This window comes from Amblyomma mixtum, chromosome 2 (genome assembly GCF_055824585.1).
Source record: "Amblyomma mixtum isolate Tamu chromosome 2, ASM5582458v1, whole genome shotgun sequence".
NCBI classification, from domain to species: domain Eukaryota; kingdom Metazoa; phylum Arthropoda; class Arachnida; order Ixodida; family Ixodidae; genus Amblyomma; species Amblyomma mixtum.
This window is the reverse complement of record NC_143013.1, coordinates 309169931-309196678: the sequence shown is the minus strand read 5'-3', so window position 1 is coordinate 309196678 and position 26748 is coordinate 309169931. Positions and strand designations below refer to the sequence as shown.

At 48.2% G+C, this 26748-nt stretch overlaps 3 protein-coding genes across 8 annotated transcripts in view; 2 read left to right on the top strand and 1 right to left on the bottom strand.

Annotated features, from left to right (window-relative positions):
- Positions 1 to 14724, top strand: part of LOC149364912 (uncharacterized) — a 112692-nt gene extending 97968 nt beyond the window's left edge. For all 5 annotated transcript variants that reach the window (XM_089574888.1, XM_089574890.1, XM_089574887.1 and 2 more), the window contains exons 3-4: positions 8369 to 8502; positions 13875 to 14724. In XM_089574888.1, coding sequence (XP_089431014.1) covers positions 8369 to 8502; positions 13875 to 14450 — 710 coding nt within the window. In that variant the 3' untranslated portion in view covers positions 14451 to 14724. The remainder of the gene's footprint in view (positions 1 to 8368; positions 8503 to 13874) is intronic.
- Positions 14725 to 16983: 2259 nt separating this feature from the next.
- Positions 16984 to 23864, bottom strand: thoc6 (THO complex subunit 6). The gene is made up of 13 exons (XM_089574876.1): positions 23717 to 23864; positions 23105 to 23223; positions 22942 to 23015; positions 22384 to 22435; positions 22158 to 22247; positions 20948 to 20996; positions 20788 to 20868; positions 20186 to 20288; positions 19523 to 19575; positions 19350 to 19418; positions 18509 to 18622; positions 17473 to 17598; positions 16984 to 17110 (listed from the first exon to the last, which is right to left on the bottom strand). Exons 2-13 carry the CDS (start codon positions 23209 to 23211, stop codon positions 17030 to 17032), a joined length of 999 nt encoding a protein of 332 aa, XP_089431002.1. The 5' UTR covers positions 23212 to 23223; positions 23717 to 23864; the 3' UTR covers positions 16984 to 17029.
- A 20-nt stretch (positions 23865 to 23884) lies between these two features.
- The window catches only part of Srrm234 (Serine-arginine repetitive matrix 2/3/4), a 72647-nt gene continuing 69783 nt past the window's right edge, over positions 23885 to 26748 (top strand). Inside the window, exon 1 of one of the 2 annotated variants that reach the window (XM_089574862.1) lies at positions 23885 to 24047. The gene's annotated coding sequence lies outside the window, so the exon portion shown is untranslated. The remainder of the gene's footprint in view (positions 24048 to 26748) is intronic. The other variant, XM_089574873.1, reaches the window with a different exon arrangement.

Here is a 26748-nt window from a genome sequence, read left to right as displayed (position 1 = left end):
TGTAGCGGCGATCACGGTGGCTTAATTCCTTCGCTCGCATGGCTGCGCGCGTCGCGACTGAGCGCATGTTATCACCGCACGACCGGCCGCCAGAGTCGCAGAGAGGGAGGCACTCGAACCGCTCCGTTTTTCCGGTAAAACCGCGCGAGCTTCGCGTCGTTGTCCCTGACGCGTATTGCCAAGGACGCCGTCCAAGGGTGAGACCGCAGGGGCGCCGTGCCGAGAGGTCTTCCTCGTTGCGCTCGCAGGCCGCCCGAACCTTTCACTGGCAGACAGGCACTATCAATCGGCGCTCTACGCGACAAAAGAGTGTTTCCTAGAATGGCGGAGACGCACAGCAGGCGTCAATATGAGGTCCATCGCTTTCGTGCCAGGCGACGAAAACGATTCTTTCCTTCTTTTTCTGGTAATACCGTCCCTCGTCTTCTCAAAAAGTGGTGGTGAAGATTACAAGGACGAAGGAGCCAACTAATTTCATGCATTTGTTCGCTGTTCTTCAAAGTATAGATTGCGGTAAGAGCACTTTGTCCAAGTAGGTTTACCGTGAAGTGATCACCTTCAAATTCACGCCCGCTCAGCACCAGACCAGACGGGTGCCCGCTCGCTGTTGCACGTGCGCAGTGGCAGATATGTAAAGTTCACGTTTCCACCCGAGCATTGCGCACGCGCAGCAGGGATCCGCTTTCTACGATATAAGTGAATTGCACTGCTGCAACAGCGGTCGCCGTATGGTGTACATCACGACCACAATGAAAGGCCACTGCTTATCTGCTCCGCTTACCGCTATCTGCTCCGATCTGCATAGCACACTTTACCCGTGGGCCGTGGTACATCACCATGCGGCCGTGACACCACGATCAAGCCATCTCAGGCAACCCTCATATAGTTGTCATGTCCGCGTCTCAACGGTGAAAGCTTGTGGGCAAATCTAGTCCGTACATCGCCATTTTCTACGATGTGCACCGTGGAAGCTATCCGTGGTCCACCATTACGGCGCCCGTGACGTCATGTGGAATCCATCTTTTACTGACCTCCTAGCAGTCGCCATGTTGGTAGAGCAGGGCAACGATGAAAATCTGCCCGTTTTCTAATGCGCTTATCGTCGTCTGTTCCTGTGAGCGCTGTAGAAGCTTTAAACGGTCCACCGTCATGGCGACCGTGACGTCATGTCCAAGCCATTCATACTTCTATGCTAGTACTCCGGCGCATTGCTAAAACGCTCCAAAGGTCGCAGGAGCGGCACAGCGTCTGAGATGCGAGCGGAGGGGCATGCCCCGTCAACCGCGCTCGTGTCTCGCGGGGCGACGCGCGGTCGGGGCTGCACGATGATGAACGGCCGTGCGCGCGCGTGCGCTATGCGCCTGCGCGGCCATTGTGTTGGGCCGCGAAACTCGAGCGCGGCGGCCGCCTAATTGGGCCCGGCGCGTCCGCATGCTCGCCCCGGGGTCGGCCGCCCCCGCACTCGGCACGCGACCCTGCGCAGGAATGCGCCGCCATTAGCGCCATTATGGTAATTATTTATTGTTGGTCACGACGCCCGATAGGCATCGTGCGCGCCCCCGATGACCCCCGCGCAACATCCGCTTCATTGGAGGAACCTGTTCCCGGCCGAAACGCCGGGGGGCGACCTTCGCTGTGGCGAATGCCTCGGGACAGCAGTGCGATATGGGCGCGCAGAGGAGGGTCGCAAGGGGCGTGCTCTCATTCCCAGCGGCGAGAGGAGCGGCGGCCGAAACAAAGCCGCATCCGACGTCATCCCTCCTTCTTCGCCGGGGCTCGTGATGGCTTCGCGGTCGCGCTCTCTCCGCGGACGCGTTTCTCCATGACAGCAGACAAATAGTCGGCGAAACAACCGCACCGACAAAAAAAGTCCCCGGAGGAAAATAGCGATTTGCCCCGCCGCAGAGCTATCAGGATGCGCCGCTTTTACGATCAGGTTCTTTGCGCGGAGTTTCTAATCTTGTTCAAGAACGCGCCGAGTGTTCAGGATGCTGAATGATCGCTTAAAATGGCTCGCGAATCAGGGTGACAACATATGTAGCAGAGGTCGATGAAGGCAGGTGAAAAACGTGACCTCACCTCACCTCGAGAGCAGGCGTGGGGAATGAACGAATAGTTCAGGACAATGACTGCTATACGTCTGCTGCGATGTCAGTATAGCTCATGAGCGAATGTCGCAGAATAGTGCGTTGCGTGACGTTTAAATGGCGTTTTGAAGAGAACGCGATATCCAGACGTCTTCTCACATACTTCCGAGCACTTGGTTCTTTGCACTTATTCTGGGATCGAGATGGATCGCCAATAAATTTTCTTAACCCTTTCTGGCGCCGCTCGCCATTCGTCTTTGAGCAAAATTTGCCACCTAGATATGCTACTCAGGCCTCAGGAAAGACGTTTGTTCAAGTTCGAAACACGAAACACCAACGGTTACTTTTTTACAGCCATGCACAATATTTCGTATAAAGTCTCATAAAGGATGGAAATCGTAACATCTAAACAACAGGGTTAGTCGAATGAGTACTCGAGGTATCAGGGGATGCTACCCCCCCCCCCCCCCCCCCTCCGCACACACACACAAAAATATTATTGTAGGCGACAAAGACCGCAGTGGTAACCTAGTGGTTTCAGCATCCGCCTCACATGTGGGAGGTGCGGGTTTCGATCCCCAGTGCCGCCAGGTGCTCGCCGGTGACACAATGGGTACAAAGCTTTCCCCTCGCCTGGTTCTTTAGGGTTATTGCTTGGGAAATAGGTCTCTGACCGCACCTTGAGAAGACGAGAAACACCTTGTGCCATGGCACTCTTTGGCCCTGCGCCATAAAAATTCACTCTCATCATCCTGTTCAAGGAGATCAAATCTGTCAAAACGGGTGCGTCGAAGGACGTGCTATCCAACCTCATTCCCTTCGAAAATACAATGTTATACTGCACTCGGGAGCGAAAACGAAAAAGCAGCCCATTTGTGACATGAACAGCGCTGAATTCGTCTGAAACAAATAAGTCACTGCTGGTTGCAGCGCATTGCCAGAAAAGGCCGCGATCGAACTAGCAACTTACGCAGTTGCACACATGCAGCCTGAAAGGGTTGAGCACCACATAAGAACTTGCACAGCCCACACGAAGCGTGTGGAAGCGAAATGACATGTTCACAAAGGAGCTGCAACCGCCATCTAGAGACAACAATGAAAAACTGAAAGAACATAATAATAACAATAATAACGGTAATCAAAACTAGGGGGTCATTCAAGCTCCGCCTTCATGGTATGACGCGAAAATGTTAATGATAATTGCAACTTTATTGATTAGTTAGCATCTCTCTTAATTACACGCACAACCTGGCATACACCAGTAGGCATGCCAGACCACATGATGCACCACAAGACACGCAAGTTTTTCCTTGAACAAAGTCGAACGAACGTGCATTCTTAGCTTAGGGTTAACGTAACTATACTAGCAACCCAGGGGTCATGGGTTGGATTTCCAACTGAACCCCCAATTTTCTATTCAACGAAATAAATTTACTTCAGATACTTGTACGTCGTATGATGTTTCAGTCATGCTGCAGCCTTGTAATCGCAATTTAACTCCAGTCTTAATCATTCTTATTCCTCAGTTCAACGTGTGACCTCACAACCCTGTCGACCATTACTGAATTAGTGTGACAACACGCACGGCTTTTCCTCCGAACGTCAGCTCTAACACTACCGCCTTAATAATTATCAGAAGAAGAATAATAAGAATAACAAAAAGACAACCTTGCGTTGGACTTTACAGGATATGTGCGCACTTCTAAAGCGTAGTTGTTCTAGCCATTTCAAGATGCAGGTACATTAGAGAAATTGAAGATTTTTGTTTTTTCATATGATACTATGATGCCTGCATCAACACTTTTCATACTATTGAAAAAAAAAACTGAATTCATCAAACTCATCCAGCTAGGCATCGTATAACTCGTGGTAAGTGACAAGGCAATCGGAAATGCGTGGCGGGAATGGAGCAGACTTGTGAGGCAACGCATGGAACACCGAGGTCTTGCTGCAGAGCCTCAAGGTGGGCCACGTGTCCGAGCACGGTGCGCACCGAGGCCCGCCTGTCTTTCCGTGCGGACGGGAAGCCTTGCTGCCAAAAGAGTGATATGGAACTCCATGAACTCATGAACATGTAGTGCAGCGGGGTGGCGCGGAGACCACAGAAACTGCGTGCTCTAAATTCCTTGGTCAAATAAAGCTAATTCCCTCTCCCTCTGATGTCTGGAACGAACTTTGTCAGTACTAAATATCATGCTAGGTAGAGTCAGCTAACAGCTAAATTTTGGTCAAATGTTTAGGGGAAACCCCCAAGGTGGAGTAGATTTGTGATAAGGGAGTAATTAGCTCAATTGGTAGAGCGACTGCTCCGGTGAAGCGGTGGTGGTGGTGGTGAAAACTTTATTTACAACTGGGGAGACAGCGTGTTGCAGCGCTGCCAGGGAGTCTACGGAACGCCACCACCCGTTCGGCGGTGGTGGTGGTGAAAACTTTTAATTACTGAAATAGAGTTTGGGAGCCACAGAGTGGCCGTCCCGGGTTCGATCCCCGGACCAGGATGAATTTTTCTTTAACTACGAACTTTGTGAGAAAGCTGTATAGCTTTCCTTTGTAGCCGTATGGCTGCGCTCTGGTGGATGCCAATGAGTAATTACTCCCTTATTACAACAGCTAAATTTTACCTCAGTTACGATGCCTGAAGTTCGATTCGAAACAATTTGGTAACTTGTCCGTGCCCTGCGCATATCTACTGGTAGATCTCGAAAACTTTAGGGTAGGGTTGCAACAGTACTGTCACATGCTTGTATAACGACAGGCTGGAGGTAGAACTCGAAAGTCAACTCTTTATTCATAAGAAAGAATGAACTTGGTGGCGGCGATAGTGGCTTGCTCCTTTAGAAATAAAACGCCTGATTTTACAGATAACAGTTGTGCATGGTCAAAAACAGTCCTGAGTACAGAATATTACACGCTTGCGCGGTCGCGACGTCGCGGCGTATAAGGAGCGATAACTGATTAAAAACTAAACGTAACATAACTTCCCCGCATGCAAACGCCTAACGAAACTGCCGCATTCCTTCTAAACTGAATCCGCACAACTAGTGAGTAAAGTGGACCGCGCTCCAACAGCGATGCCCAGCGACTCTTTTCGCACAAACAGCGGAGCCGCGCAACGTAGTGCGCTAAGTTCTGTCCACGGCATGCAGCACGATTCGACGGAGAAGGAGCAGGTTTCGATGCCATATATACTGGCTCTACAGTGCTCAAGCTACGACAGCGCTCTCTCTGCATTTTTTTTTTAAATTTCACTGACAGTAGTGGCAGCCATTATGGTAACGTCTCTTAATAGCCGTTCCCATGCGAACGAAATGCGTGTGGAAACAAGGAGCTTTTCAGATTACGTGGTTCTAAGTAGCACTGCGTCGTCCGCTCCTGCGGTGAAACTGAGACGCCATTCCTGCAACGTTTATTTCTTTCTAGGATCAGGATATTTAGAAGTTCAAAAGCATTATCTTCAAAGCATATTTCAGCGCTTGCTAAAATAAAGAGTAGTAATTTCGCGCAAGCATCCTAGACAATATCCCAAGTAGAAGCACCATGATGGCACCGGCGAGACAACGTATCCTGGACGCACTTTACCCCCTTGTTCGATGCGACGTCATTTCGTTCACGCATGTGCTGCGTTCCTCGGCTGCGCCTGAACCGCGCGTAGCTATAAGACGGCCGCGGTCGGTCGCGGGGCGATGGCGCATGCGATAAGCGGCCCGCGATTGACCCCGACCTCTGAACCGCCGGCCGCGTGTCGACAGGGCGCCCGCCCGCCATTACCGCCGCGCCCCCCGGGCCTCGACGCGCGCCCACGCAAGCGGCGCTGCTGCTCGCATTCCGTGTCGCTGCCGCCGTGTATAGGGCTGAAAACAAAAAAAAAAAAAAAAGATGACGTGTCGCACGTTTACCATCGCTGTCTTTGTTATAGCGGGTTTCCTATCCCAGTGATTGGTATCTGGCCAGCTACTTTAAGCGATTCTTTCTCATTGAACCATTTTGCTGGAGCAGGGCTAGCCAGTGTTGTGTTACGTCTCGTCGCTGCTCTGGCTATCGTAGTTGGGACGGTGTGCTTATGGTACAAGGAGACGCGCAGCAACTGCCTCACTTGCTGTGAACAACTGAACCGCGCCATAAAAACAATTTACAGCCGCTTGCCCTCAGGGTACGACGAGGGATCAGCGTTAAATTGTTCGCGAAGTGATGGACACAGCGGTGACGCCAGCACGCAGGGAGCTGCCGCGGCGGTTCAGTGGTTATGGCGCTCGGCGGCTGAACCGAAAGACGTGGGTACGATACCGGTCGTGGCGGTCGAATTTCGATAGAGGCGAAATTCTAGGGGCCCATATGCTGTGCGATGTCAGTGCACGTTAAAGGACGTCAGGTGGTCGAAATATCCGGAGCCCTTCACTACGGCGTCCACATAGCCTTAGTCGCTTTGGGACGTTAAACCCCCCATAAAATCAAACCAAGCCAGCACGCAGGACTACTTCTGCCATTGAACCCCTTTGTCACAGCTATTGAACTGCCACTGACCAAACACAAACAGCCGCAGTCTCCCCGCCATCTATGTATGCGATTTAGAAGGTCGTAACGTAATTGACACCGCGTGCCCACCAGTGGACCAATCATAGGGCACCGCCAAATTTGAAAACCTAGGGACCCTACCAGATTTGGAAGTCTGCCTACCTCCAAAAATTCCAAAGGACCTCTAAAATGCTGTTAGAACCCCCCCCCCCCCCCCGAATATAGATTAAAATGGTTTAGGGGGTGAATTAACGTGGATTAGCGGGTCAGATTAGCGTAATCCTATAGGGTAATCCGATAAACAGTGCTCGAACATTCTACAGTAAGGGATGACTCATGCACACCATACAACGGTAATGGAACCGGTTCCAGCCGGAGTTCTGGCGGGAAATCAGAAGAAGAACGTTGGACACTCATTTGAGGACACCATAGCAGGCAACTTAAATGTCCCCCAATTTTTTTGGCGCACAGATGGGGTTACGAGCAGTTGTGAGGCAGCGCACTGAGCTCTGTTGCTCACGACGCCTACCTGGAATAAAACTTGAACGCCTAGAAGCGGTGCCCAAGTTTCACGTCATGTACAGGCACTTCGAAGCTCAGTGTCCGCACCGGTAGTAAAATCTGTTTGGACTGCCCTGAGAGCCAGGGGTTCATCTATATCGAACGGTAGCATTGAGACACGTTACCTCTGGAGTCCTCATAGCTTTGGCGACCACAATTTACTCGTTCGGGATGCAAGAAGGGGCTTCATTGTGGGTAGCAAGGACGCACTATAATCATAACTCCCCTTCCCCCCCCCCCCCCCCCCCCCCCCCCCCCCATGCCATGTAAGCGCCAACTGCTGCCGGTGGCCTGTCTCCAGCTTGCCTGAGTATAAAGGGTACCTCTAGTAGCCCACGTGCGAGCGGCTTCTGTCCAGGATCGTGACGAGTGTCATAGGTCTAACAACCGCGCATGCTGCAATGGGCCAGCCTTTGGATGTTTTCTTTGTTCTTCACAAGTCCCAAGAGTTGTTACCACGCGTCCCGTCCACTCACCTGTGTTCGCCGTCTGGTGGTGCGCTGCATTCAATCATTTGAAAACTGTGCACCAACTATGCCATCGGCTGGAGGGGCTATTTTTAAAGGCATCTGCCGCTTCGTTCCTGAGTTGCATGCAATTATAGCCCAGAAGCGAGCGCTGTATACTCTTGGCATATATGCCTGCGCACTGCGTAGACAGTGGGATTATCAGTGTTGCCTCGAAGGTGGTTTTAAAAAAGAGGTCGAGAACAACACGCGTCTGCGCTAACCTATATGTCGGCGTAAACGAAAATAGTTTGGTTTATTGGTTTATTGAGGTTTAACGTCCCGAAGCAACTCAGGCTATGAGGGACGCCGTAGTGAAGGGCTCCGGAAATTTAGACCACCTGGGGTTCTTTAACGTGCACTGACATCGCACAGCACACGGGCCTCTGGAATTTCGCCTTCATCGAAATTCAGCCGCCGCGGCCGGGATCGAACCCGCGTCTTTCGGGTCAGCAGCTGAGCGCCGTAACCACTGAGCCACAGCGGCGGGGCGTAAACGAAAATAACCTGTCCTTATTTCGCTCCTTCTACTCCGATGATGTCCTTCGTGATTCATTGAAAATGGATCCCTGTAAAGTGAGCATTGAATACATATAGGTAAAAAGAATATCGCCAATTCCTGGGCTGCACTTTTCGCCGCGAACAAGGAGGCGGCGTCACCGTCAGCTCACGTTCGACTGCGTGTTTCTGTTTCGCACACAGGGCCCTCGCAGAACAAGCCGCCGATGGACTCTCCCAACATTGTGCACTTCAACTGCAGCACCAACGATCTCCACGGTATCGGCGATCTCGACGACTTCAGCTGCGGCAGTGACGAGGACAATGACTTCTCAGACGTAAGAGCTGTTCCATATCTTGTTTCGAGGAATGCAGTGCACACTGTGGGCCGCGCGACTGATTTTTACACGTGCGCGACGCTCGCACAGTGTGCGCTTATCTTAGCGGCGGAAACACAATCCGCTAAACATCCTTGCGCTGAACGCTCGCGGTGGAGACGATAAACAACGGAGACCGAGAGCAAGCTAGTGTGCTGCAGTGCTAAAGGAGCAGAGCAAATGCGTTGGCGATTAAATGAGAAACCATCCTTGGCCATAATCATTACTTTTGCCAACGTATATGCCTTGTTTTCGTTAGAGCGAGAGCTGTTTCTGGACCATTTTAGCCCCGGAGCACACGTCGCCCCGTCCGGTCTTGTATCCTTAGCACGACATGGCGCTGACAGTTTGCGACCTTTCGCTTCTTATCAGCATTGAGGACAACTGCATGCAACTATTTTCTCATAAAAAATAGATTATCTGTTTCTGGGTATGTTGACGTTCGCCCGGCAGCAAAACACGTATTTATCGCCGTTAGCTCAGTTTTCTAGGCGCTGAAGCCAAAAATTCGGGGGGCACTTTGGCTCTCTAAAGTGCTGCAAGGCGAAAGTGTTTCCTGGCGCACTGTTTGTTTTTATTTATTATTTTATTATTTTATTTATTAAAAAACAACATATTATATTTAATATGTTGTTTTTTTTGCTCTTTTTCTTATTTTTATATTTTTTATTTTCATTTCTTACTATTGTTTTTTATTTTTGTTTGTTTTCTTATTTTTATTTTTTATTTTTGTTTGCTTTCTTATTTTTCCTTTCCTTCACTTTATTCCTTTTATCTTATTTATGAAACCCATGCATTCACTAGATGCGCCTTTATTCACGCTCGAACTCTGAGCCTTCGTGGCGGAGTGGTAGTGTCTCCGCTTCAAATGCCGAAGGCTCTGGTTCGATTCCCACCCTCGGCGCAGTTTATTTTTAAGCAGTGACGCCGAAAGGCGGACAAATCTGCCGACGCCTCTGTCGACATGACTGCCGACAGCGTCTGCTAACGACAGTATGAGGCATTAAACGCTTTCGCCTTAATAGGGACCGCTGTAAAAGAGGACGCGCTAGGGTGCCTCGATGCCAGCACCGCCGTAAGGCGCGCAGCGGCGATTTCGTTGCGAGTACCTGTTTTGGTTGGCTTCACCTCACAGCTAACATACGGGCCACAACACTTCTTCGCAAGACAGGAAAGTCTTGTGGAGAATGCATGAGCCAGATCAAAGGCTTTGGCGATGGCCGCCTTCTGGTCAACGGAAATTGTTTTTCGTTTTCGTTTTACGCCACTTGACGCTTTGAAACCAGCGCAACCGCGATACCGACAAGCGAAAGCAAACGCGCTGCCAAATGGGTTTAATCATGTGACCATGCTGCGAAAACGGAAACTAAACTGCACATGGAACCAGAGAAGCAGAGGGCGCTCGCAGTGGGCCGTGCAGAGTGAGGAGTATTATAGTGAGGAGGTAGGAAGAATGGGGGAATTGCAGTTTGCCGCATCAACTCGGTGCGGAAGTGTTGGACACCGCTACAAATTGACATAATCCACGCGAAATAGCCAGTGGAGTTCATTGTAGGTTCGTTACATCCCACTGTAGGAAAACTTCGTGAAAAAGAGATTGCAAATAAATGACCATCCATGGAAGCTTCCAGGGAGAGCGGCTATCCCTTCGTTATATCCATCATTTCGTTATAAACAGTTTCGTTACAGCGAGTATCGATTGTAATTCGAACACCGCGCAGAGTTCCGCAGCCTCTGCCGGAACCTAACGTACTACCAACAACAAATTAACGCGAACAAGAGAACTGAAGTGCCAACACAAAAGCACAAACATAGCAGCTCCTCGAGAGAAAATGAAAGCGAGTTGATTATTACTTCTAAAGTACTAGACTTCGCGCCGTCCAAAGGAAATTAGCTTTCGCTAATAATGAGCTTTTCCTGGCTAAGAACTTTTTGCTGCTCGCGCTTCAGTTGTCTTGTTCGCATTTCATTTGTTGCTATAGTACCTCTTCGTAAACTCACCTCGCTCACAGACGAATACAGGATCTTACTCGCAAAAGGAGTCAAAAGCTATGCTTTTGTGCTTGTCCTGGTTTTCACAAATTTCATGGAGGAGAAAAGGGAAGTAAATGAATAGAAGCTCCGACACTTCCCTTCCACTAGGATATAGGTTTGTAGCTGCAGATACAAACAGCCTCAGGGATGTTCTTCTACAGAATTATAAGTTCGTGTTATGCTGAAACGGTTTGGTCCACAACCTGACAGAAATGGCAGCGGTGGCGTATAGAGATAAAGCATCCACCTCGGGTGCAAGAGGACAGCGGTTCGAATCCCGGTGCCGCGCAATATTCCACCGAAAAAAAAGAGAGAAAGTTGCATAACCAGGCCTTGGGTGCGGCCTGATCCATGTGACGACAGCCGACAACGCACTCCCTCTCCAATACAGGAGTTGGCGACCCTGGTGTAGTAATTGGCCACCATCTCCTATATGAATACACCAATTAAGTACCGGGTTAAGTCGACAGATATGGCCTTTGGCGTAGTCAGGCTGATGATGATGATGACTTTATGCTGGAATTATTCGCGAGCTATGAGATTCACGAAAGTTCGAGCCCTCGCAAAAATTAAGTCGTTTACCGCATTTCTTGCTGTGCCCTGTAACGCCGATACCTTTGAGCCGCGATTCCTATTCCGATCAACGTCAGCGCTGAAGTGCAGCACGCCAGTTCCTTGTAGCGGGAAAGGTCGAGGCTTTTGGCCATGCTCTTGCCGGGCCTGCTGCTAAGATGAGGCACTCATTGCCGTTATCTCTTCCGAGCTTTCAAGAAATACCTTGTCCTGACTCAAGTGATCGAATGTGCTATGTGTCAACATTTCACTTGGGCCACTTTCACGTAGTTCTTACGGTTGAGTGTGCGGTGGCGTGCGTTATTTTCGTTGTCTCGGAAATTTTTGCGGCAGATATGGGGAAATTTGAGACGCACGCTATTTTGCTATGGGTGATTAGGCGCGTTGGTGACCGTCCCCTCTCCCCTCAGTGCGGCGTTACGAGGTCAACTTGACTCTTTTCATTATACATAAACCTCTTCAAGTCATGCGGCATTTTGTAATCGAGCCCGACATATATGTGCTCACGGAAAGCTTTTTTCTAGCCGTCGCGGTGGCTCAGTGGTTATGGTGCTCGGCTGCTGACCCGAAAGACGCGGGTTCGAACCCGGCCGCGGCGGTTGAATTTCTATGGAGGCGAAATTCTAGAGGCCCGTGTACTGTGCGAAGTCAGTGCACGTTAAAGGTAAGGTAGTCGAAATTTCCGGAGCCCTCCACTACGGCGTCTTTAAACCCCATAAACCAACCAACCAACCTTTTTTCTGCACTTTGCTCCAAACACATTGGAGGCAAAAATATCAGCAAACTGCCAGTTGATGCGTCATACGTCAAAACGCCCGCGTACCGCTGGTCCAAACCTACTGCAGGATGCGTGCAGATGTTATGCACTGCCGACTTCGTCTGGAATTACAGTGCCGAATGGGATGTGCAGTCGAGTTCCGAAGCCACTGCCTCGCCATGGTCTGGCCACGTCCTTAGAACATCGATGCCTTGTTTGTCATGGCGCGGTCGCTTTCGAAATGCGGTTTTTTTCATTGTTTAGATTCACCGCGCTCCGATGAAATCGCGTCGGTGGCGCCATCTTCTGCATCCATAATGTATATCCAAGCCGCCGCGGTGGCTCAGTGGTTATGGTGCGGGTTCAAACCCTACCGCGGCGGCTGAATTTCTACGGAGGCGAAATTCTAGAGGCCTGTGTACTGTGCGATGTCAGTGCACGTTAAAGAACCCCAGGTGGTCGAAATTTCCGGAGCCCTTCACTGCGGCGTACCTCGTAGCCTGAGTCGCTTTGAGACGTTAAACCCCATAGACCAAACCAAACCATAATGTATATCCTTTGTTAAAATGTCGAGGCTGGCTTCTAAGTCGTATAATGGGGTTATCAGCGCCTGCAGAGTGCTAAGCATCGGACGGCGGAGGATGAGAGCCCCTATCCCTTCCGAGATTCGGAATGTTGACTATTCAAAACGAGCCACGTATGTCAGAAAACAGTGGCGCAATTGTTATATAGCGCGACAGTCTGCGAACGGAACACTAATGAGCAGGGAACGAACAGAGTAAAATGCAACATTCATTAAACCCTCTAAATCCCACTTGGCGTGCACATTCCTGTCCGTGTGTCGAGGACATCGAGAAGCTCGGGCAAAGCATGCGGCAATGCGCCAAGGTCACAATATGCGACCCCTGCAGCCCACGCGTTCGCGAGGGAATGCCGAAAGCTGTGAACATCCTGGCCCCACCTTTGCCACGTTTAATCATGCTCAGTATAAATGGTACCATGGGTCAGTGGCGCCTCTTGAATCAAGCTGTAGCAGCATTCGCTATGTGTATGGCTGAGAGGACCACTAAACGTCATATTGGGCCTCAGTAAAGTGCCCCATGACGGTTGCTGCCATGTGCAAAAACTCAACTGGCACTGTATTGAGATTGCGACTATTCTTTCCTTCAACGCGCCAACTGATACCGCAAACCGTTCTGAGTAACAATAGACACCTTTACCATACGTGTTACCGTTACCGGAGTACCGAGAGTCCGCCAACCGCCGGTGAGCACGCGCTGATTGGTCCCGATGCTGCAGGCGCGCGTTTATCTGCCGGGTACGTGGCGCCATCTGGCGCCGTCAAGGAGATTTGCGCATGCGCATTGGCTGCGCGCGGGCTCCCGGTACTCCGGTACCGGTAACGTGAACACGGTATGCTAAAGGTGTCTCATAGATACCTTTAGCATACCGTGTTGGCGTTACCGTTACTGGAGTACCGGGAGCCCGCCCACCACCGCTGAGCGCGCGCTGATTGGTCCGGATGCTGCTGGCGCGCGCTGATTGGTCCCGATGCTGCAGGCGCGCGTTTATTTGCCGGGTACGTGGCGCCATCTGGCGCCGTCAAGGAGATTTGCGCATGCGCATTGGCTGCGCGCGGGCTCCCGGCACTCCAGTAACGGTAACGCCAACACGGTATGCTAAAGGTGTCTATGAGACACCTTTAGCATACCGTGTTGGCGTTACCGTTACTGGGGTACCGGGAGCCCGCCCACCACCGCTGAGCGCGCGCTGATTGGTCCGGATGCTGCTGGCGCGCGCGCAGCTGCCGGGTACGTGGCGCCATCTGGCGCCGTCAAGACGATTTGCGCATGCGCATTGGCTGCGCGCGGGCTCCCAGTACCGGTATCCCGGTGCACGGTATGCTAAAGGTGTCTAATTTTTTTCTTGCGAAAAGCTGGTGCCTCGACATGTGTCAAACCCCACGCAGGAGGACGACAGCTGCAGCGACTGTTCCGTGTCCGCACCGCTGCGGAAAAACTGCTGCTGCTGCTGCCGTCAGGAGGCGTACAGCCTCGCCAGCCAGAGTGCCACTCCCCAGGTTCCCCAGGCGGCCGACTGGCCCGAAGCCGAGCTTCGGCGGGCATCGGCCAAGTGTCCCGCTCAGGTGGCCATGGTGGTGATGCGGTGCGCGCGGCTACACCTGGGCGGTCCGCAGTCGTTGCTGCTGCCCATGGGCGCTCTGGTGACGGCGCTCTACGGGGATCGCGACTGGATTTGCGTGCAAACGCCGCACGGCGTGCGCGGCCTGGTACGCCGCGGCAGCTGCGCGCCGCTAGGGGCGCTGCTGGCGCCTCCCGTGCGCCGGGCGGTGTCCGGCCGCCGGTCCAGCGGGGCCGTCAGCGCTGCGTCCAGTCTGGACACGCTGCGACGCAACTTGGCCCACCATAGGGGCCGTGCCGCGGATAAGCTGCTCGAAAAGAACATTGACAAGCTCGTCTGGGGCAGCGCCAGCCACCTGCCCGGAATGGTGGCACTCGGCGCGGATGTTGCGATTCGCCAGTGAACGGCCGCCATGGTTTTTCATCGCTGCACTAAGAACAGGCTGCTGGCACCCCTTTTGGTTTTCGAGCTACGCGAAAGAATTTCACGGTGACCTTACGCTGGGGGAGGTCATTACTGATGTTGGATTGTAAACGAGAGCTGGGCCAGTTGGTGTGGGTTCATGTTTGAATACAGCGAACCGGGTCAAGCGTTCAAGAATACTAGTGTCCTTGTGTCGCATTGTGCAGTCCTTGCTAAGCTTAATGTTCTGGAATAAAAGCTTCAGTCAGAGCTTTCCCTGCTTTGTCTTTATTCCATCTCTTTTTGCACTGTTCAGCCACGAATGCGCAAAGAACAGCAACGCATTAAGCACACGGCCTTCTGTCATGGCCATCAAGACGCATGCATGTGCATTGCAAAATCCATGCCAATTTTAATCTCCATATACCCTCCCTCCATCACATGCCCTTATTACCCTCGCGTCTGCCACAGTTATGCATAAGGGCTACTATACTGGACAGTGACTTTTCAGTCATGGAAAAATTATGGGCATCACAGATATCCTGTTCTTCTCATTTCTGTCTTGTAAGGACTGCTTTTGCTGCGCTTTTACACCACGATCACTGGAATACTGAACGGAAGCAAAAGAATAATTAAAGCAAAGGAACATAACCCCTGAAGAGCTCAACGCATTCTACACCATTACTTTGGATGAGCTTCTGCAAGACAATACAAGAAAGTGCAAGAGGCGTATGTTCACTGTGCTTTCTTAATGCCGGCTAATGCCCACAGCTAAATGGTACGGAAAACAATGTTCTGACATTAGGTCAAGGATCAAGCGTGCACAGCGACAAAGCGTATGTAGAGGGTTCAGATTTAATAAGGCTCGCGCATTACTTGCAGCTTGCTCCATAAAGGAGCCATCTTTGCTGGGCTCTAACATCATGGTCTTCGTATCCTATGCTTAGAAGCTGAGACCTCACACAAGAAAAAATTACAAACTCTGTAGCAGGGAGCACGTATGGCTTGACTGTAACGTGCCACCTCCACGTGAGCCATTTTGCTGATGTCATAGTTCCCCTTGCGGTTAGAACTGAGCAGTCCCCATGCTCTGTGCTTTTTCTCTTTTTTTAATGCGATAGTATTAGGAGGTTCATGCAGGTGAAAATTGTCCACCGGCATCTGTGTGAAACCTTCACCTGCTAGGTGGTGTTTAGAGGGATCTGCCTCCCTCCACCTGTATAGATTGATGGGTGAAAGAAGAATGCTATAATGCTATCACATTTCCTTTGCATCAATACAATTGATCGCCCCTAATTTTTTTGCAACCAGCAACTAAATTCGCTCGCATAAGCCGCTTCTTGGCCACTGTATGTCAGCAGTCTGGACAAGGCACGCCTGCACACAAGGCCCAAAAAGTGCAGCATGGCTTTTTGAAAAATTACAGAAAAAAACTTTGGGAACATTGAACACACCTAAAGAGGGGAATGCGATAGCATAGAGATACTCATTGCTGCTACTACGTGTGTTTCCGTTTCACTTTTTATGCATTTCGGGGTTGCTCCTCAGACACTCGTCAGCACTCAACCAGTACACTTCGACCACACAGCTAAATCAGTGGATGAGGTCACAAGGCCATGTAACCTCTCAATCCAGTGGACTGGTTGCGGTTGCCACCTACCACAATGGGCACATTGTGATGACATGACAAGATCATGTGACCTCTTTCGACCAATCATCAATTTAATCTCAATCTGTCACGGCGGGCAGGCTGCTCACAGGTGATCAAGATCAGAAGCTATGCGAGGAAAAAGCACCGTGGGGGATGGGGAGGTTGGCGCTAACTAAACTGGTGAACAGAAAATGCGATGGAGGGGCTTTACTTCCTTAGTTCCTACAGAAACGATGCTGGCGTTTGCTGCACACACATTCAGCCAGATGCACACATTCTGATCTCTGTCTTCCTACGCTGTGCTGCAACCTCTGCCCACAATTCTTTGAGCACCCGCAGGGTTCAAGGTTCCAGCTGAATGTTTAAAGGAAAAGGTCCTGAAGACAGGGCTTCAATATCAAAGGATGCCTCACCCACGCCACTGGAAAAACGCTAAAAGAGCGAATATAGAGCCCACACACAAGCCTGTCATCCAGAATCCTTGCTGGGAATTGAAAGGGTGGAGGTTCCACACAACTAGTGGTAAAAACTCTCCCAGTGTTTCTTACTCAGGGAACATGCAAATGCCACATGCAAGAATGTGTCGTCTACAGTGTGCCCCGTTCTCACAGCTTAAAGCTCTCAAAAATGAGAGATGCAAGCGCACTCCTTGTTTAGAAACAATGCGGCAACCAAATCTTGTGTTAAGCAAACCATTTCCTCTACAGTGTATGACGCACATGAATATACAAAACTTTCACAGGACTGTATGGATGATGGACGTGACTACTGCTATTTCAATTTTGTTGTTACTTTTACAACAGCAGCTTTGACACAATTTCTGAGAGACAAATAACAAAGTCTACTGCTTGCTCTGCAGTAAAAATGAGAATGAATGCCTGACTGTACATGAATCTTTAATGATGCCACTGCTGAAATGAAGCGATGCTTTAAAAGTGCAAGGAGAAGTCCCGATACAGAAAATTTGAGCAAACTTCAATCTTGTAACTTGAACCTGCAACACACAGCCCCTGAAAAGTAAAACACAAGAATAGCCTAAGAATTTGCATAGAGTGCCATGCACTATACAGAGTATGTCCCCTCCAAAAGTAAAGCATGTCTCTTGGACCTGTCATGAATGATTTTACCTTCAATTTCCTATTTAGCCACCCTATTGAGTTATTTAAATATATATATCCAGGGTTTTGCTTAAGCAAATACTTTCCGAGTTTCACCTCATTACTAAGCACCAGAATATGATCCTGGTAGCTCTTGCATACTGCAGCTAGGCCAGCATGTGTCCCCTACTCGGCAGACACGCTTAGAATCATTTTCAGCATGTGCACAAGACATGTCCAAAAATGAAATTTTTAGTAAGCAAGCAGGCCTTTACCTTTTGGGGTGGGCCCAATTGAAAAGCAACACTGTACAAGCTTGATGCTGACGTCTCTATCTTTGCCTTGAGGTCACCACTAAAGGTCCAGTGGTAGAGGTTCGGCTCACCCCCTCCTGCTACTACCTGGAAAACAGGTAAGAGAACGAGAGAATTAAGAACGAAAGAAAGCTTGGGAAGCAAGGGACCCTAACATCATGCCTGCTTCCAGAACAACTTGGCACAAGGGGTTTTCTCACTAGAAGCTCACAAAAAGACCTGTCCTTGCTTCCTATTCAGAAAACAAAAAAACAAATTCAAGTATGCAAGAGCAACTGCCCAGGAGACCAAGTCAGCAGACAGCGCTTGATGCTACTCAAGCTTTGCTTGTTGCTTAAGCTGCCAGTGTATCACGAAAGTCAAGTACTACATAAGGAGTTGCGTGAAAGCCATACTGCATTTGCTACTTAAGCCCATAAATGGAAACTGCTTCTGGGCAAAGGCATATGCGATGTGCTCCATGTTGCTAGTAGCCACCGTATACATAGGAGCAATGATTCTGAAGAGTGCTGTGCTTTATCTCACAGTTCAACTGTCATGCGTCGGCGCATAAAGAGCGAGATCCATGTACACGGAAAAAAAGAGCAATACAATGAGGCAGCGGGGCGAGGACTCTTGTTATCTGCTCTGCTGCTTAGTGGGTAAACTTCAAGCAAGCATTGGTGACAGCATGGTGAGTGACACCTAAAAGAGTTGAGAAAAGGCTAGCAAATGGGCATTTGTAAAACTCAAGATTGATTCAAATGTCCTGTTGACAAGCATCTTTTTTTTTGCATAGGTGGGAAACTCAAATTTTCTTCACGTTTTATTCTTAATTTAAAAAAACTATAGCTGCGCCTCTATCTTGAAGCAGGAGTTTATGTACTACACGTTTCCCTTACCCAAGCACAAGCTACAAAGCAGCAGAGCTGCTAAACACCCAATGCAATCGCCAGATATATGGAAGGCCACTTGGAAGTCACAGGTATTGGACCATGGCACGAGGGGATTGACTAACCATGTCGTCGTAGAAATGCGCCACATGAGCCGGCCTTGCCAAATCTGCCAAGCGTGTGGCAGGAGACGACATCGGTATGTGCCAGATGCACAAGCTGGGGCCACCACCGCACACCTGCAAATGTGAGCAAGCATTCATTTGCCACGGTGAATGTCAAGTGCCAGACACATCAAGTTATTATGCATCCATGGAGTTAGCAATCTTGGGGCACACACTAACCCATTCACTTCCAAAGACAGCAAAAGAAAGGAAGAATTCTTGGTTCATATCGCGTTCGGCCTATCTAGCATTGCGAAAACACGAGTGCAGTAAATGCCCTGCCTGTGTCCACACCTTGCTGCTAAGGGCCCTTCATTACTTGTATTTATATGCAGGAACTCTCCGGTCATGAATAATAGCTTGCCACTATCCCTCAAGCTGTATCAAACAGCTGCATCTTTCCGGAGCATTTCCAAGCACAGCAATAGACTACCTCTGCAACACAATGTGTGTTAGGCAAAAGTGGCTCAGTGGTTAAGGTGCTCATCTACTGAGTCGGAGTACCTGGGTTCGAATCCAACTGCGGCGGCCGCGTTTCGATGGAGGCGAAACGCAAAAGGCGCCCGTGTGCTGTGCAATGTCAGTGCACAATAAAAATCCTCAGGTGGTTGAAATTATTCCGGAGACCTCCAATACGGCACCTCTTTCTTATTTCCATTTTCACTCCCCCTTTTATCCCTTCCCTTAAGGCGCGGTTTGGGTGTCCGCCAAGATATGCGAGACAGTTACTGCGCTATTTCCTTTCCTACCTCACAAAGCAGGCATATGTGTGCAAGTGAATGCTTGGCTAATGAATACTTACCAGCCATTCATCGCCAGCTTCGAGAGCAACGCATCCAATCCACTTGCCAAACCGTGGCCGCTGCAGCTCCTGCAATTAATTAATAGCAGCCAAAAGTGTGAAACCTGGCCTCAAGGACCCTTTCTTTCATTTTATATATACTATATATTTTTATACAGGGGAAGCCAACATACCTCATGCTTGAAAGGCTCAATGTGAAACACTTCTCGGCGGAGGGTTCGAACATCTGCAACAGAGAGCAAGTTGTAGCTTGTAGCAAGCTGCTGGAACTTTCAAGCAACACCAAGTAATAACAAGGGTGTCATATAGTCCTGCTTGAACAAGACAAGGATACAGCATTCAGACATTAAAAACAGCAGACAATTCCTTGCTCAGTATGATGAAACAAATATGCTTTTGAATAAAACTCGTCTCCTGACTAAAAAAATCCTTTATAGTCTCAACACCATTACATCATGAAATGGATGACTTTTTTACTTGGGGTGCACAAACAATTACTTTGTACCTGCTACCTCTAAGCAAAGATACGCCTTGGAAAGCAGTACCAACAAAAACAGCTTTGTGTATTGCGACTTCTGCTAAACTGCTTAAAAAGCCGTTACAGAAAATAATGCTGCAGAAAACTTAAAAAATCATATCAATTGCACTTATTACTGGGCACATAATCATCTGTGTCTCTTTACATCTTTCTTATCTTCATGCCAAAGTTGCCTAATGCACTTGCATAGCTCAAGAAAGCTGGTCCTACAGTCCATACATTTTGCACAAACTCTGGCTTTAAATCATGTGAAATACTGTTCCTCAAAATACTTCTCAATAAGCAATGAACTGCTTACCCCAGCTGAGAACGGCGCCATCTTCACCAGCAGAGTAGAGCTGTGTGTTGTTCGATGCCAGGGCGAGGCCATGAATGTAATCAGTGTGCTTATCAAGCATAGACTGTAAATGCAAGAAAGCGACAAGGCATGAGAAAACAGCATGGATAGTGCCACAACCTGACAGCACATATAACATCAAGAGCTTTAAATTGAATTCACAGTCATAGCTTTTGCTTAAGAAATGGAATGCTCAGGAGTTGAGCCTGTAGTCCATTTAATCGTTGCTGCCTATGCACAAACTTTGTTTACAATAGTTTTACCGGAAAACCATCACAGTTCATGAATTCACTTGCCAGTGTATCATCACCAGCTATATATGCACAGGCGAAGAGCTAATACCTAAACGGGAAACTCTGTAAAAACGTGAACTCTGCCTTCAAGAAATGCCAAAGGTTTCTAATCCTGCTCATGGTAACATTCTGTGATTATATGTAAAAAGTGTTAAAATGATATTTTTCATGATAACCAGTCATTACACTGGAAGTTACAAAATAGTTATTCCATTAAGACAGGTCTAGTGTTTCAAAGCAGGACAAAAATGCTTTGGTTAGTCCACTCACTAGGAGCGTTCTTGTTTCAATGTCCCAAACGTATATCTTGTTGTCTCCACAGCCAGCTATGAGAAGCTTCTGCTCTGAATCCTGGAATGGTAGTGAAGAAATGTAAGGCCATGCTTTTGTGGTCACAATAATGAACTTTGGGTGGAACCGCTGTACTCACTTTCCCAGAAAGGACCAGTGCATTGACTTCAGGCTGCACAATACTCTCACTGGAAAGACCAAGATCATCCACTGTTTTGTCACACCATAGAAAACAAAAATTCAAACAATGATTAGTAGAAATAGGAAGTTATATGGTATGACTATCAGTACTATAACCAGCATTTCAAGAAAAAAAAAGCAAAATGATAAATCCTTCTCTTCTGCTACAATAGAAGTGTTCTCCGACCATTATAGCTGTAAGCATGATTCACCATTATACAGACGTAGATTTATGGGCGACTCCTAGAAGGGGGGGAGGCAGGGTTCCCATCTGCACAAAATATTTCTATGAAATTTCTTTGTCAAAGAAAGAAAAGTGGGGGAAGAGGTTTTCCTCAATAAAATTTCTTGTTAAATGAAGTGCACCCCTTTATAATTGCTCCTGCCGCTATATCAGTACAGCAGTTCATCTAAGCTAAAATGTCTGGCTAGATCAGTCTCCTTGTAAAGCGACTAGCTTTTGAAACCCTGAAATACCCATCCCATCATGCATGGTACAGTCATGAGTAAGAAAAGATTAACACAATGATGTTACCAAAGCACTGAAAATCATAAAGTGCAAAGTTTCCAAGGGGCTGTAAAAACCAGGGACAGTTTTAGGTGGGCAGGTGGAGGCAGGCAGTGGGGGGCGGTTGTCCTCTCCAAGCGAGAAATTTGACATAAGAAATCGTGCCGACTGCCATTTTTTCTGTGAAAACAGTCGAAGAAATATATGGTTTGAATGGGATCACACTCCCCATTCACTTTCTCCAAAAGCGACCCACAAATCCACCCCTGGTAAAAACGGGCACAACAGGTGCGCAGAAGAGTACATCTTTGATTGGGCTCACAGACAAGGAACTTAAGCTTCTTGAACAGCATTTCACAGGCCTCCACTGACTCTTGATCAAGGAACAAGTGAAAGAAGTACACTGATGTAGAGGAAAACAAAGAGCTCATTTGTTTCATTCGCGAATGTTTTGCGACTACAATTGCTAGCTGCACTCAAGTGCTCGTGTCCTGTGGTTCCTGGGTCCACATGTACAATGTTGACGATTGCGCAGGATCTTCAAGCGTTAATGTCAAAACAACTACCCCAAATCAAGCCACTGTTGGGTGCAAAACCCTAACTTTGCTTCAGGTGATAATGCCATACACTAGAGATTTTGAAAAGTGAAAATGAAGCCTACCCTTGTGGTATGCTAAGGGCCCAGCACTTCTCCACGGATTTCTTCTTTAGCTTGTCCCAGTTCCAAGCAAAGATTTCACCACTGCCTCCGCTGCAGAATAAAACAAGTGTTGCTTATTAAGCTTCAGCTAGGGGCTGACGTCATGCTGGAAACAACTAATTAGTTGTTTTCAAGACACAATCCACTGAACAGTAATCCTCCAAGCTTATCAGAAAGAGGAACTCACCTGATCAAGAAGTCTTCACACATGACCATTGCGAAAATGCTGCCTGAGTGTGCTGTAAGATTGAAAGCGTGAGAGATGTGGAGAAAGTGCAGGGAGCCAAAAGTCACATAAGGTAGAATGCAAAATCATGAGACAGCTTCCATTAGCTTTATTAACTTTGTTTCAAAGAAAAATAACAATATCAACGCGTATTTAATTAAAAGCCCATCAAGGCAAATAAAAACACTATAGCATGAAAGCACAGTAACTGTACGAGACAACAGACTGCAACTCAAACTGTTACTTTAGAAGGAGAAGATAAAAACTCAAGAAATTTCAAGTTAGCAACCTCTAATTCTGAGATGAATTTGACAGTATTTGCCCATCCACTTCTGCAGATGAGTGCCATTGCCCGTTTCGGCTGTCTCACAACTAGCACAATCATCAAACATAGCACACTTCTCCATATGTCTCAAGATTTTGGTTGTTGTCATAATGTACAACTCCGTTATTTCCCCCCTTGAGAGCTGGCTGCTGGTTTAAGTAACATCACGAAAGCTTCATCATTGGAAAGCCCACCTGTGAACTTGTAAAACGGGTCTCTTTGTGAATTCTCTCCATCCTCCTCTTCTACTGACAAAAAGTGAGAAACACTGAAAACAAGTAATGATATAGTTATTTTAGCATGTTGTCTTATTGCCACAGTGAAAGGAAACAAATCAGGGGGCATATTTCGTCTTACGCAAAGACAGCAATCTCTCCGTAGTTGCTTGCCGCCACGAGGTATTTGTTGCATGGGGAAAAGCACTGGGCATATATCACAGTGTAGTACCTCCGCAAATTCGTCATGATTGCAGGGACCTGTTGTGAAAAAAGAATGTGGAATGTCGCACTGAAAAGAACGTGAAATGGCGTAACAAAAGGAAGAAACTAGTTGAATTTTTAAAAATCTACATTCCTCATCGCATTTCTTGCTCAATAGGAGCTCTGTAAACGTTAAAGCTGCTACACGCCGCGATTGGCCGGCGAGCCCCAGGTCGTGGGTTCGATACCGGCCGCGCCGGTTGCGTTTCTGTAGAGGCTAAATGCAATCAAGCGAGATTTCGGTAAGCATTGAATCCCAGCAGGTTGGAATTAATCCACAACCTTTCACAGCCTGCACTATCGCCGTGGCACCTAAAATTCATCAAACAATCGTCTCGGCAGCCAATTTACATATCGTGCAGTGGAGTGCAACTCCAATCACGCGAAGTGTCACACCGCAAGGGGCAGCTGAATCACGCGAAACTCTTGTCTACGCTCACATAACACATCAGCACGTTTGCAAGATACAATTTAGAGAATAAGAACAAACCTTCCACAGGAGTCCAACTTCCTAATTAATGACACAACCGCTCCAACGCTACCTCGCTGTTGTAGAGTGGTACACCCGCGTGTATTAGACCCGGAGCTTGCTGCCATGGAGACATGGCTTGCGTTGGCTTGGTATCGGGCTTCGTGCCTCCTCTAATTTTTTGCTTGTTTTGCGATTCTGCGTCTCGGTTGCTTCTGCCATCTGCAGCTAGCCTCGATGGCCGAGGGATAACGTCACGTACGCAAAAGCGTCGTATATTGTGCGCGATCGTTTTGTTATCGTCGCCACACTAGCAGTGGACGTATTTTTGGTGCACTAGCTTCTACTAGCGGTGAGTGATACCGTTCAGTCACTTGCGACGGCCGTGAACGCGCTTCAGCGTATTGCCGTTTGCATGTCTGGTCTGTGTAAACAAATTGGTGTTATCGTGGCATCGCCGGTTTCTCAGCGGCATCACATTCCGACAACGAAGCAGGGACAGCTAGAAATGCTCTTGCTTTCTGTTGTAGTAACACGAGCACTGAGTTCACGGATAGCTTTCAAGTTAACCGAGACGGTAGTCCGAGCTTGCTCGTACTGCAGCTCTAGCGCGAAAACAGGCGCACACATTTGTTTCTGCGTTCGTACGTTTTGTTTTCGCGGTGGTCTTAGTCACTGTGGAACTTCAGCTTACATGGAAAGTTTCCGACCAAGTGGAAGCGGGCTGGACTCTCTACGGCGCATATTTTTACGGTCGTGTGGCGCAAGATCTCACTCACAGGGCGGGCTTGTTTGCACAGGTGGTCGCGTAGTCACTACATGATAAATGGCAGCCTCTGTATGAAACGCTCGCACTTTGTCAGCCCAGAACTGTAGCTTTTCCATACGTGTGATGTCTAGTTGGCAATAGCAGAGGGTTGCGTACTATCTCCTAGGAGTGTTTGCGCAGGGGGCTAGTGTTGCTTTCGCTGCCCGATCTCACTTTTGGAGAATCTCGCGTGGCACTTCTTCCTCTTCAGCGAAAAAAACTGTGGGAACACTAAATCTGGTACTTTTATCGTGCTTAATTGCTTTAAGATAGTAAACTGTTAGATAGCAGACTGTAAAATAAGAAACTCATGGGATGGAGTGTTACACATTGTCAGTGGCACCTGCTTTGCTTCACTCTTCCGGAGCTTGTGACGCGTGACTAACCAGCGGATTGTGCCCGTTTGATTGAGGGTGAATTGAATGTAAGCACCAGCAGACAAGACAAGCAGCTACAAATTATGGGGCAGGATGTTTACAACTATTAGATTATTCTGCTTGTTCACACTCGCATACTTGCACAATCTTTAATCCACAAAGCCAGCAATGGTCGATCTTTGCCACAGGTATGCGTGGTAGCCGAGGCAAGCTTATTGGCTCTCTTTGTTGAGGCTAGTAGTAGTCTGGAGTGCCGTGCAAAAATGGTCGAATGCAGTCTGGGTTCCTGGGAGTGTCTGCTTCTCAGCCTGGGGTTATGCACGCAGTGGGTCTGTATCACATAAGCTAGGTGCTAAGGTCGATGTTGTGTCCTGTGGGCATCCGTGTAGTTTTCCCAGCCTTTAAATCCCAACCAGCATCAGCTACAGTGGCTTAGTGGCTTTTGGCATTCAGCTGCTGAGCATGATGTTGCAGGTTCGAATCCCAGCTTCTAGCTGCCGTGGTGGCTCAGTGGTTATGGCGCTCAGCTACTGACCCAAAAGACGCGGGTTCAATCCCAGCCGTGGCGGTTGCATTTCCAAGGAGGCTCGTACACTTTGCAATGTCAGTGCAGGTTAAAGAACCCCAGGTGATCGAAATTTCTGGAGCCCTTCACTACGGCATCCCTCATAGCCTGGGTCACTTTGGGACGTTAAACCCCCATAAACAAATAAGCGAAACGAATCCCAGCTTCAGTTTCCACATTTTGATGGAGGTAAAATGTAAAAGTTCCCATGTGCTGTTGAGGCGTCAGTGCGCATTAAAGAACCTCAAGGGATCGGAATTTACCTGTAGTCTTCTAGTCTGTCATCCTTCATAGCTCATGTGTTGTTTTGAGGTGCTAAACCTTCCATCCCCATATTGATCTTAACCCACTACATATACTGAGTTCTCGTAAATTTTGATCATCTGCAGGGTCTTATAGTGGAACCTCTCTACCTTGCATTACCTCCTTGGAGCTTTACAGTGACTTCCTTTACACTGAGATGACAGGATCAACATCCTCAGAGTTAATCGTCGAAGAGCAGCCGATGGCAGTTCTTAAAACTAGTCTCAGCTGCTCAGGCTAGTCGGAAAATCATTGGAAAAGCTGATTATATTCACTAGTGATGGTACCTTCAATGGCTATAAAAGTTTGTTTAAAACTCTTAAGGCTTTATTTTAGGCAACACAAAGCCAGAAATATCCACTCAAGGTTTTATGAAAAATATTGCCGATTTCTTGCGCTGGTAGCATGCCAGAGATATATCAGTGTTTAGAGAAGTAAAGGAGTGTTTACTTGTAATGTCTGAGAGGGACCAAGGCTCCATATGTAGCTCTTTGTTGCTGTTCTTGTGGCATAACGCGTGGGATATTCTAGCATGGTCAGTTGGCATGTTCTGCCCAGCCACTTGTTTATACCTAACTACTCTGATGCAGGAAGCACAGGTTCTAAATTTGTTAGCCACACATTCGTGCTTTGCAAGACGCTTAAGGCTGTGGAGTGTCGTTTCGAAGTTGCATCGGTAAAATGAGTTATTTTAGCCAAGTGTTGTAGGTATTAAGAAACTAAAAGCGCCTTTAAGATTTAAACTGGGTCTATTGCATTTTTGTTGCACAAAAGTAAAAATCTTTAACATGAGTTTACCTCAGAAATAGCCATTTTTAGGCATGGAGATCTGACATGGACATTCATTGGCACTATTAGATAATTGTTAAATGACTTGTTAACACCTTATTCAGTGTTAGTTTCGGTAATTGTATACTCACTGGAGGTCCTACTGTGTTATATACACTTCAATTAAACAAAATATGTTGTTAGATTCCAGCATTCTGTTGACGGATGTCAC